The sequence below is a fragment of the Neophocaena asiaeorientalis genome, unplaced genomic scaffold, assembly GCF_003031525.2.
Source record: "Neophocaena asiaeorientalis asiaeorientalis breed wild unplaced genomic scaffold, Neophocaena_asiaeorientalis_V1.1 scaffold45, whole genome shotgun sequence".
Classification (NCBI taxonomy): Eukaryota; Metazoa; Chordata; class Mammalia; order Artiodactyla; family Phocoenidae; genus Neophocaena; species Neophocaena asiaeorientalis.
The window spans coordinates 4,733,376-4,746,182 of record NW_020174642.1 but is presented as its reverse complement, the minus strand read 5'-3'; the positions used below and the strand labels follow the sequence as shown (position 1 = coordinate 4,746,182).

The window sequence follows — 12,807 nt, the reverse complement described above, 5'->3', positions numbered from 1 at the left end:
GGGGAGGCCTACAACAACAGAAATGGAGGCCGGGAGTCTGAGATCAAGGTGTCGGCAGGGCTGGCTCCTTCCGAGGCCGTGAGGGACAATCTGCTCCAGGCCGCTCTTCTAGCCTCCGGCAGTTTGCTGGCAATCTTGGCATTCCTTGGCTTTTAACTGCATCACCCGGATCTCTGCCTTCATTGTCATGGCGTCTTCCCTCTCTGCATGTCTGTGTCTGTGTCCAAATTTCCCCCTTTTATAAGGACACAGTCATCCTGGATAATGACCTCGTCTTAACTTGACTGGCCCTGTAAAGATCAGATCTCCAAAGAAGGCCACACTCTGAGATACTGGGGGTTACGACAGGTCTATTTTGGAGGACACAATTCAACCCCTAACAACCACTGAGCAGCCATATGACATGGGGCAAGTTAGTTAACTTCACCAGTAAAATGGGGCTAATAATCGGATCTGCCTCGTTTGGCTAATGAAGAAAGCAAAGAGGTGCATCCCTGACCCCCTCATGTGAGCCACAGATACTGACATGAAAATAGCTGGGGGCCCTGCTCCAGAGCACTGTGTTGGAGGCCGGCAGACAGGGTCTGGGTCCTCCCTCTGCTATTTGCCGGCTATGATCTTGCACAAGTTGCTTAGTCTGGGTCCAATCTCAAGACATGCTGTAAGTCTATACAAGGATGCACACCAGGTCCTCAGCACAGTGCGCTCTCTACGGATGTCAGCTGTCATCGGCAAGGCTGGGGGAGGGACAGACGACGGTGTCGCCCTCATCCCACCGACATCTTGCAAATTCATCAAGGGGGCCACTCACCCTCATTACCTAATCATTGCAGCAGAGGACAGGAAGCTGGAGCAAAGAGGACACAGGAGCGGGGTTACATGGAATTGGCTGACAACAAAAAGTTGTCTTTTTAAAACTCTTATCCAATACAACTCGTATCCCACAGCCCATGGACATCACACTGGAACATCTTCCAGACGCTCAAACTAACATCTTCGGGCTTCCCTGGTGGCGCAGTGGTTGGGAGTCCGCCTGCCGATGCAGGGGACGCGGGTTCGTGCCCCGGTCCGGGGGATCCTACGTGCCGCCTAGCGGCTGGGCCCGTGAGCCATGGCCGCTGAGCCTGCGCGTCCGGAGCCTGTGCTCCGCAACAGGAGAGACTGCGGCAGTGTGAGGCCCGCGTGCCGCAAAAAAAAAAAACTAACACCTTCCAACGGGAGCCCCTGGTCTCCCTGCCCAGCCTCCCTATCACATCCTTTCAGCTTCTCAAGCCAAAAACCTTGCAGAAACCTGCGAGTCATGCTGGACTCCTCTTTTCCCCTTATATCCCACATCCGCTCCACGAACAAAGCCTGTGAGCAACACCTTCAAAGTACATTCAGAATCCAAACACTTCCCTGCTGGCCCATCTACATTACAGCAACAGCTCCTAAATGGTCTCCCTGCTTCTGCCCGGCCCCACCCAGTAGAGCAGTTGGAAATGGTTCTAGCACCTAAAAGGGAAGCCAGGTTGTGGCACTCTGCCGGGCAGCCGCCCCCAGCTCAGGGGCCACTGTTGGACTCCAGCTTTAAAGGACCGACACGATCAGACGTCCTCCCCACACCTTTCCTCTGCAGCCTCGTTTCCTACACTCTCCCTATCCCTCGCCTGCTCTGTGACAACCTCCCTGGCCTCAGACACACCAGAGCCTCTGGGCTTGGTCAAACGGCATCGTCTCAGCAACCCTCACCCTCCCTTCCCTTCTTCACGGTTCCCACAGCACTCATCACCACCTAACAACACGTCTATTTTATCATCCAGCTTCCCCCATCCCCACCAGAATGAGGGCACGGTCTTGTCAATTTTGCTCTCTGCTGCACCCTGGCACCTACTGGCACATTTTAGGCACTCAGATGGCCACTGAAAGAATGAATGGCTAATGCTTTCAAAGTTCCTTAAAGAAAGATTCAACTGTACTCAATAACCTGGGTTGGGTTAAAATGATTAAACATTTCTGAAAGTTTTTCAGGTACACTGAAACAAAGCCTGTTTCACAGAATACCTCAATGCTCAAGAACTGCACTTTCCAAGTTTATAATTTTACCTACCTCAAAATATACATGTTCCTAAATAAATGGAAAGACATTCTGTGTTCATGGATTAGAAGACAATACTGTTAATACGGCAATACTCCCCAAAGTGATCTACAGAATCAATGCAATCCCTATCAAAATCCCACTTGGCTTTTTTGCAGAAATTAACAAGCTGATCCTAAAATTCACATGGAATTTCAAGGAATCCAGAACAATTCTAAAAAAAAACAACAAAGTTGAAGGACTCTTACTTCCTCACTTCAAAACTTACTACAAAGCTACAATAATCAAAATGTGTGGTATTGGCATAAGGATAAACATATAAATCAATGAAAAATATGAAAGTCCAGAATTAAATCCATCTCTCTATAGTTAATTGGGATTCCAAGACCCTTCAAAAGAACAGTCTCTTCAACGGATGGCTTTGCACACGCAAAACAACTGGATTTCCACACACAAAAGAATGAAGTTGGAGCCCCACCTCACGCCATGTACAAAAATTAACTCAGTCAGAATGGCCATCATCAAAAGGTCTACAAATAATAAATGCTGGACAGGGTGTGGAGCAAAGGGAACCCTCTTGCGCCGTTGGTGGGAATGTAAATTGATACAGCCGCTATGGAGAACAGTATGGAGGTTCCTTAAAAAACTAAAAATATGACCCATATGACCCAGCAATCCCACTCTTGGGCATATATCCAGAGAAAAGCATAATTTGAAAAGACACATGCATAAAAAGGGGGTGGGGGACTTCCCTGGAGGTCTAGTGGTTAAGACTGTTCTCTCCAATGCAGGGGGCACGGTTTTGATCCCTGGTCGGGGAACTAAGATCCTGCATGCCACACAGCCTGGCCAGAAAAAAAAAAAAAAAGAAAAGATACATGCACTGAAATGTTCACTGAAGCACTAGCTACAATAGCCAAGACAATGGAAGCAACCTAAATGTCCACTGACAAAGGAATGGATAAAGAAAATGTGGTACATATATACAATGGAATATCAGCTGTAAAAGAAGAATGAAATAATACCATTTTCAGCAACATGGATGGACCTAGAGATTATCATACTAAGTGAAGTAAGTCAGACAGAGAAAGACAAATACCATATGATATCACTTATATGTGGAATCTTAAAAAAAATAACACAGATGAACTTAATTACACACAGAAACAGACTCAGACTTCAAAAACAAACTGATGGTTACCAAAGGGGAAAGGTGGGGGGAGGGATAAATCAGGAGTTTGGGATTAACATATACACACTACTATATACAAACAGATAATCAACAAGGACGTACTGTACAGCACAGGGAACTCTACTCAATAATCTGAAATAACCTATATGGGAAAAGAATCTAAAAAAGAATGGATATATGTATAACTGAATCACTTTGCTATGCACCTGAAACTAATGCAACATTGTAAATCAACTAGACTCTAATAGAAAGTAAAAAATTAAATTTAAAGAAAAAGAAAATGTTTCCAGAACATCAGAATGCATGCACATGCCCCAAACCCACCCCTCTTCCATCCCAGAGATATCTAATATCCCTGGTTATATACAATAATATGGGTTATTGTGTTTATCATGTATTTTTTAGAAGTTTTGGCACATATGTTGTTTGCATTTCCCAATGGTAGATTGTTTAATTTTACATGTTTGAATTGCATGTGTGCTATGAGTTAATTTTATCCTTACTACATACTTGATATTCATCTATGAAAAACAAAAAACAAAAACAAAACACAAATTAAAATGAATCAAAGACCTAAATGTAAGAATTAAAACTATAAAACTCTTAGAAGAAAACACGGGTAAATCTCCATGATCTTGGATTTGGCAATGGTTTCTTAGATATTCACCAAAAGTACAAGCAACAGAAGAAAAAACGTTAAAATTGGACTTCATCAAAAATTTAAAAATTTTGTGCATCAGAAGACACTATCGGGCTTCCCTGGTGGCGCAGTGGTTGAGAGTCCGTCTGCCGATACAGGGGACACGGGTTCGTGCCCTGGTCCAGGAAGATCCCACATGCCGTGAAGCGGCTGGGCCCGTGAGCCATGGCCGCTGAGCCTGCGCGTCCGGAGCCTGTGCTCCGCAACGGGAGAGGCCACAACCGTGAGGGGCCCGTGTACGACACAAAAAGAACAAAAAACCTGAAAATAAGTGTTACTGAGACTGAGAAGAAACTGGAGCCTTCATACATTGCTGGTGGGCATGTAAAATGGGGCAGTCACTGAGGAAAAGAGTTTGGTGGTTCCTCAGTAAGTTTAATATAGAATGACCACATGACTGAGTAATTCTACTCCTAGGTATAAACCCGGAAGAAATGAAAATAGTGTTCAAACAAAAACTTGTATTATGAATATCCATACAGTCCTATTCACACGAGCCAACAGGTAGAAACCCAACTGATGAATGGATAAACAAAATGCGGTCTGTTCATACAATGGAACATGATTCAGCCATAGAAAGCAATGAAGTACTGATACACACTACAACGTGCATGAACCTTGGAAACATGCTAAGTGAAAGAAGCCCAACACAAAATACCACATCATTGTACCAGTCCTTTTGTATGAAATATTCATAGACACAGGAAGTGGATTAGTGGCTGCCAGGGACAGGGGAAGGGGAGTAACGGAGAGGGTTTCCTTTGGGGTGGTGAAAATGTCCTAGAACTAGATAGTGGGGATGGCCGCACAGCATCATGAAAGTACTAAAAGCCACTTAACCGCCCACTTTAAAATGGCTGAACGGTAAATTTTATGTTACATGAATTTTAACTCAACAGAAAAATAATGAACACACACCCCCTCCCCAAAAGTATGCTGTTTTTAGATTCCAGGAGAGTCAAGTACTAAAACAGAGAAACATCTAGAAGAACCCGAATCTGTCCAAGTCCCATTCCAGGGCTTCTCGCTTTCCCCTGGAAAGGCAACCCACCTTCGTTTAAGACAGTGAATGTTACCTTCAGCTAGAAAAAGTCCTGAGTCAGAGCTCTACAGCCAAAGCACTCTCAAGCCCTTATTTGCTGTTTTATTACACGTCTCCACCCCAGCCAGCACCAGCCGTGATGTTCACATGTTGTAAATACACTTTGCAGAGACCGTGCAGTTTCCCGGCCACTGCCTGTAATAACTGCCTATCTCCTCTTTGCCATCTGTGGGTGCTGATAGCTGCTTTCGGGAGGTTGGTGCTGGACGGCTGCCCAGGCGCTGCCCCCGTGGTCAGGCTGCTCGCATTCTCACTCCCCCTACCCTGGTCCCTTGAAGAGGTAAACGGACAGATTCTTTCTCTTTAGCGAGGTTTGTTATAGAGTCCCCTGGTGTGTGTTACCCGGGGAATGGGGACCTCCCAGACTAGGCTGGACATCTCCCAGCTCCCATATGGCACTCGGGCTCCAAAGTCAGGTGTCACAGCCAGGAGCCCCGGCCAGACAGTAACGGAGCCAGGCACAGCCTCTTCGAGCCCAGGTATCTTCTTCCTACAGGTCACAGTGGTCGCCTGAGTGTTTGAGCATCACTGTGTCACCCTCCTTCTGGGCAGGATGGAAAAATACAATGGTCCCCATCCACAGAACACGAGGTCAGGACCACATGCGACCAGTTTTGGTTTTCTCAGACGCAACCCCTTTTCCTTCGTCCAAACACATGCACAATTTCTGGGCAGATTTCGGTAATTATTTCATCCTTTATTCTTCTAGGAGTTACCAGTTTGCAGTAAAATGGTGAAAAAAGTAGACTGGAGAAGAAAAAGCCATAAAGATCCTAAGCAGTACACGAAGGACAATTCATCTTTGAATAACTGGATAATTTATAAATTTATCTTGTTCAGACCTAAATATTGTTGAGAAAACAGACTGTTCAGCTGTTCTATCGACTATATCCACACTGCATGTCTATGCTCAGAAAAAAAAGGGCTGAAAGTGGAGGGTACGTACACCAATAGGTTAATAGTGGGTGGGTAACAGAATTATGGGTGGTTCTGCTTATCTAATGGCTGTAATCAGCATGTAGTGTAATATTAAAAAGACAAGTCCTGGAAATAATAAAAGGACAGCTGCCTCCCTGCAATCCACTCCCTGCCCCACATACCTTGTTGAGCTTGCCCAGTGAGGATATGAGATCCGCCCATTCGCTGGAGGACTCAAAATTTCTTAAAGCCTTTTCAATCACAGAAGAGTAATTTCTGTATCTGTAATCATTCAATAGCTCCTGCTCTTCTGGGTCCATTCTCGCAGCAGAGAAGGTATCTAAGAGGGAATCAGTGAATAAACAAATGAGGCAGCTCTTCGAGGATGAAAAGTGTTCCCAGCCCAGAGTCCCAGGGGACACACGGCCACAAACGTTCCTATGCACAAACGTGCTGGGCGATCCAACTCAAATATTTAGCAAGGCTGCTGAGCCAGGCACGATGGCAGATAAAAGATAAACGGTTCCGGCCCTACTGGACTCCGAGGGAGACAAATGGACAGAGCAGAAAGAAATGAAACGCTAGAGTTCCACTCAATGGACAAAATGAATTCTAGGAGCCAAGTCACAAAGTGGCTAACTGCATGTTGTTGCTGACTGGTAATTCTCAACGCAGGCGGTCCCCTCCAGCATAGGGCATTTATAAAACCTAAGGAAAAGCCCATCTATGGTCTTAATTGAACAGTTGGTTTAGGAATCCAATCCTCTACAACTAGACTCGGAGAGAGGACTGGAAATATTCTACAAGAAAACCAGGAGGAAAAAAAGGACCTAAGGGTGAAGCGTCTGACAGCAGTGGTGTCAGAAACCCACCGTGTGCCTGTTCATTTACTAAGTGCCAATTATCTGCCAGGCCCCCGACAGCTCTATGCCCCTGGGTGAGGAGTCTGCAAGGAGGTGTGTCACACCAGGGCCCAAGCAGTCATCATTTTATTCTGGCCCTTGTATATTCTTTGATGGATTCTCTCTTTCTTTTTCCTGTGGCTAGATGCATTCATTATATATGAACCACTACAGCTACTGCAAAGCCCGAGACATCGACTACCTGAGCCCGATGCCAACAGCAACCATTTCCTTTTCTTCTCATCCCCAATGTGACAAAAGGAAACATGAGATGCTGCAGATTTGCATTTTTGAAAACATCCACCATTTATACATTATAACATATAGAAATACACGCTTAAGTTTTGTTTTTACTCCTTCATTTAAAAAAAAAAAATCTGAAGGTCAAGCCATCAGTCTATTCAAACAAGTTACAGCTCTGAAAAGCACTCCACAAGGCGTGGAAATGTCGAATCGTTCTCTTGACTTGTCGCCAAGCTCCATACTCCAATGTTTTCTCAAAAGTGATGCCTTAGGGTTTCCACTTGCCTCCCTTCTCTAGTCTTCATCTGATTAAGATCTATTTAAAGTGTGGCAGGCACCCACACCAAATTCCTTGCCCCCTTTTCCACACTAAGAGAACCCTCATTTTGCTCAGGGCGGCACTATAGTTCCCAGCCTCCCTTACAGCTAGGTGGCCGTATGACAGTGCTGGACAAATAGAAGCTGCTGGTGGGGGACTCTTCTGGCCTGTTGTCCTCCACCTTTCCCCTTCTTTCTGCCCGAAACAAAGGTTTGATGCTGGAGCTGAAGCCACATCTTGCAACCGCGAGGAAAGAGCCATCTTTAAGGCACGACTTCCCTGCATAAGTGGAAGCACAGAGCAGTTGAGGCCCCAGATGGCTTTAAGAAGGTGCCATACCAACCCTGGACACTCTGCCCCTGGACTTACTGTTTTCTGCACATAAGAGCTAATTTGTTTAAGCTGCCGTTCAATCAAGTTTTCTGTTACTCACAACCAAACACAATCCTGTTTGATTTATGGACCTAAGTAATATCTCACTAGGACGTGGTCTGAAAGGAGAGAGAAATACGGAGCAATGGTGACATGATTAAATCCCCTGAGTTGGAGTTAGTTGGCTAACCGAGCTGCATGTTGTCAGTCAAATAAAAAGCCAGATATCGCAGACGGAAGAAACTGAACTGCAGGGTCAACGTGATGTTTAAGCCTCAATCTTTCATTTATTGGCCACAGTGAGGTTGTAAGACTCCCACGATATCTTCTACTTCACTTTCCGATTGCTCTGGGCCCATTGCGGTCTTCTTCAGGCCAACGCAACTTTCGAGTTGCCAACGTCAGTGGACCCTGTTTCCTCATTCACCTCTCAGGAGGGCTGTGCAGCAGGCCACTTCCTCCTTCTCCAAACAGCCTCCTGTCTGCCCACACTCCTCTGGCCCACCGACATCTCTGCTGTACCTTCTCTGCAGGCCCATCCTCCTCTACACGACTGCCAAATGTTGGCATTCCCAGGCCTTCCCAGCTTGGGCCTTCTCTCTCTCTCTCCACCCTCAATGATCTCTCCATTCCTTTAACTAACTAATACCATCTTCATGCTCATGACCCACAGATTTATAACCTCCCGAACCTCCCCCTCCAAGGCCCAAATTCATGCAAGTGTTTCCTTGACTTCTCCACCCGCATATGGCACGCGTGTCTCAAACCAGGTGCATCCCAAACTAGACACTCGAGTGTCCATCAACAAAACGTGGTCTAGCCACACGATGGCACGCTCTTCAGCAATGAGAAGGAACAGAGTCCTGAAACATGTGACGGGGTGGATGAAGCTGGAAATTACAAGCTTAGTGGAAGAAGCCAGTCATAAAAGGCCACATACTGTACGATTCCATCTATATGAAATGCCCAGAATAGGCCAATCTGTAGAGATGCAAGTAGATTAAACAGTAGTTGCCTAGGGTGGGGAGTACGAACTGGGGAGTATCTGCAAATGGGCACAAGGGTTCTTTTGGGGGGTAATGGAAATGCGCTAAAATCAGATTATGGTGATGTCTGCACACCTCTGTAAATTTACTAAAAATCACTGAACAGTATATTTCAATGACTGAATTTTATGGTCTGTAAATTATACCTCAATAACACTGTTTTTGAAAAACCCTCTTTGTTTCTTCTTTTCCAATATAGTTTATTACAGGATATGGAATATAGATCCCGGTGTTATACAGTAGGACCTTATTGTTTATCCATTCTATATATAATAGTTTGCATCTGCTAATCCCAAACTCTCACTCCATCCCTCCCCTACCTCCCCTCCCCTTTGGCAACCACAAGTCTGTTCTCTATGTCTGTGAGTCTGTTTCTGTTTCGTAGATAAGTTCATTTGTGTCATATTTTAGGTTCCACATAGAAGTGATATCATATAGTATTTGTCTCTTTCTGACTTACTTCACTTAGTATGATAATCTCTAGGTCCATCCATGTTGCTAAAAATGGCATTATTTCATTCTTTTCTATGGCTGCATAATATTCCATTGCATGTATATACACCATATCTTCTTTATACATTCATCCGTCAGTGGACGTTTAAGTTGCTTCCGTGTTAAAAAACCCGCTACTCTTGATTCTATCTGCTCAACCTGCTCCTTCTCCAGTCTTCTTTTCCTCAGAAAGTGGCCCCACCATCTATGGGAACTTCAACATCGTCCTGGACTCTTCCTTCTCTTCACCTGTCACACTCAACCCAAGTCCCATTGGCTCTTCTTCCAAAATACCCGTGGACTCTCCACTGTGCAAGCCACCTTTCTCCTGCAAGCCTGATGTAGAAGCTTCCTAAGGGTTCTCCTTCACTCTTGCCCCTCTCCAGTGTACTTTCACACAGCACTCCAAGTCCTCTTAAAACATAAAGCACTTCCCCACCATGTTTAAACTCTTCCCATTAAGCCTACAGTAAGTCCACACTCCCCCCACCCCACTCTGTGGCCTACAAGGCTCCACCTGACTCTCCTCAAGGCACTCTGCTTGTCCTAAGACAACTCATTCTACCACAGAGCCTTTGCACATGCTGGGCCTCTCTGCAACAATATACTGTGCTATGCATAGGCACACAGCAAGATCGTCTGCTCATTCTTGGAAAGGCCTGCCCCTTTTGCTGAAATAATAGCCTTCATACTTTTTGAAATTATCAAGGATGGTAACGAGAGGTGTAGTTTGTTTTGCCAAGTAAAGAGATAAGACATTAGTACATCCCAACAGTCCATAAGTTTTTTTTTTTTTAATTCCAGGAAATGTACAGGTCTGAAATCCCGTGTCTCTGAACCACTGCAGTACTCCATGCAGTCTGTTCACTGTATTAGGTGTCCACGCACTGGAGAAAGAAACATGAACACGGCAGGGTTCTACTCTCACAGTTCAGAGCCTAATAAAAGAGGAAACACCTAAACATGTAATTTCAGTTTAATGCGGCACAGTGATGGAGGGTGGGCTGATGTAACAGAGTGATGCTGGCAAGAAGGGCAGAGGAAGCCCAGCTACCAGCAGAGACGTCCTCAAAGTCCACAGGTGTGGGCGCTTGTCAGCAGGAAGAGAGCCTTGTCAGCAATAACATGTGTTTAGGAGGGGAGGTGGCAGAGGGGTACCACTGCTTACGGTTAGGAAGGCGTCAGCCAGGTAAGAGCAGGTAACTGGAGCAGTTCAATGTTATGGTTGGCTGTAAGAAGAAAGTACTATTCAATGTAACTAACAGCACTGGTGAGAGTTTGGAAATATGCAAGCTCTTTTATTTCAAAATATGGGGCACTTGATACTATGCTAGTAAGCGAGTCTTCTGGGGGGGGCTTGGCAAATCCATCATTTCTGCATGTATTTCTCTCATGCAACACACAAGAGTCCTAAGAGATGGGTATTATCAGCCTCCAGATGAGGATACTGGGAATCAGGCCCTCCAGAAAATTGCTGGGGTCACATAGCAAGCAACTGGCAGAATTAGGATTCCAGCTCAGGCCAGCCAGGTGCCACAGAGCCTCGACTACATTAAGCTACAGGTAAAATTAATAGTGCAGCCCTTATAGACCTCTTTTAACAATGTTTTTGCAATCTACTCTGGAAACCTTTTCTGTGAGAGACTCAATAGCTCAGTAAGACTGATAGAGTTCTACAGCCTCTTCACAATTACACCCAAAGGAGTAGTCGTATAAACAGGCGTATCAGACCAGATGAATCCGCCAGAAAATGGAAAATGTCAGCTGGGGATCTCTCACCTTAACCCTTCTTAATTTCTTAGGAAAACAAGTTTGAGTGAAAAATCAACTGTCTAGATCCAAAAGAAGTTAGTATTAAAGAGGTTTACACGAAGGACCGTTTCTGAGTTAAATGAAAACATAGGTGAGTGAAAAGTGTCAGAGTCACCCTCCCATGCGCCATCAGTCGATAATGATCCTCAGTCACAGCACAGAAACACTCCTCTGTAAGTGGTTTAATCAAGTAGGCACATGATTTTGAATCGGGTCTTTCAGAGTGGTAATTAAATTGAGGTGGCAAAAATGTAAGACACATAATGGGAGAAAGCCTTGGGGGGAGAGGAGCGCTTCCACTGCCTTACCAAAATATGCTGCAAAGATTCTCCCAAGTGTAGGGCAGCTGTCCCAGGTTAGGGAAACACCTGAGGGTAACAGACCCCATAAGCAGCGGCACTGAGTTGGTAAAAGACCATCCAGGAAGGCAGCAGCTGGCAATCCTGCAAGACGGAGGGGCCAGGCGGCTGAGCGCGCACTACCGCTGGGATCCCTTCTCCGGCGGACAGTCGGGAAGACTTGGGGGGTCTTCCCTTAACAGGAAAGCCTTCATCTTATAAAGGTCTCGATCCCTAGCCCTGCTCCCCGACCAGGACCTCGAGCAAACAAAGCCGCGGCTTCGGCATCCGCCGGCCGCGGTGAGGGGCGGCCGGGCCGTGACCCACCTGACCTCTACCTGCCGGACGAGAGGCCACGCCGGGCCCGGCCGCTCTTCCTTCGCTGCGGGGAGCCGGGGGAACTGGGAGGGGACCCCGCTTAGCCTCCCGGGCTGTCCCTTGCGGGGCCGGGGCCGGAGCCCACGCCCACTAGCGGCCTCGCTAGGGCCGCCCCCGCACTGCAGCAGTGAGCGCCGGTGGGCCCCGGCCGCGCTCGGGGGAGCCACCTGCACACCAGGCCCGCCTCCAAGGCGCCGCCCGAACCCTGTGCACCCGGAGAGGAAGCACCTGCCGCTCACGGACCCTCAAGAGGAGACGCCCCGGCTCCCTCGGCTTCGCCTGGCGGCCGAAGGCGCCGGCCTGACTTACCGACGGCGGCGACCTTTCTCGGCGGGCGCGCCCACGGGAGGCGCGGAGGAGCCCAGCTGGACGCCAAGGGTTAAACGATCGGCAGCTGCGGCGCGGCCGGCAGCCGGAACGGCGGAGAAAGCGCAGCTCCCGAGCCGCAGCGGTCGCGGCTCCAGGACACTGGGCGGGCCAGGGGGCGGATCTTAGACGCTTGGGGGCGGGGACAAGGGCGGGCCCTCGGTGCGTGGGGAGGAGCCTAGAAGGGCTGGGCCGGGAGGCGGGCCCTTGGCATATAGGGGCGTGGCCAAAGGAGGGGCTTCTCTGCGGACGGGGCGAGGCAGGGCGGAGAGGCGGGCCCTCGGCGCGTGGGGGGCGTGGCTAAGGGAGAGCGCTCGGTGAGTGGGGCAGAGGCCTGGGAGCGTCCTCGACGCTCGGGGCAGGGCCCGGAAGACGGGCCCTTGGCTTGGGAGGCGGGACCAGGAGGCGGTACCTCGGCTGGCGTGGTGGGTCCCGGGGGCGGGTCCTGAACGCGGACTCCAGGGCGCAGGGCTCCCACCGCAAGTCTCCCGCAGCTTCCCGGCGGCGGGCGTCGCTCTCAACGAGAACAACTAGCTCCTGCCCTCGCCGC

General features: G+C 47.9%; 1 protein-coding gene across 4 annotated transcripts in view; it reads right to left on the bottom strand.

Annotated features, from left to right (window-relative positions):
- DOP1B (DOP1 leucine zipper like protein B) overlaps positions 1 to 12,365 on the bottom strand; it is a 110,112-nt gene extending 97,747 nt beyond the window's left edge. For all 4 annotated transcript variants that reach the window (XR_003004965.1, XM_024758196.1, XM_024758191.1 and 1 more), the window contains exons 1-2: positions 12,201 to 12,365; positions 6,172 to 6,329 (exon numbers count right to left, since the gene is read on the bottom strand). Coding sequence is in view for 3 of the 4 variants with exons in the window: in XM_024758196.1 (XP_024613964.1) it covers positions 6,172 to 6,309 (138 nt within the window). In the remaining variant the exon portion in view is untranslated. The remainder of the gene's footprint in view (positions 1 to 6,171; positions 6,330 to 12,200) is intronic.
- Positions 12,366 to 12,807: the final 442 nt, after the last annotated feature.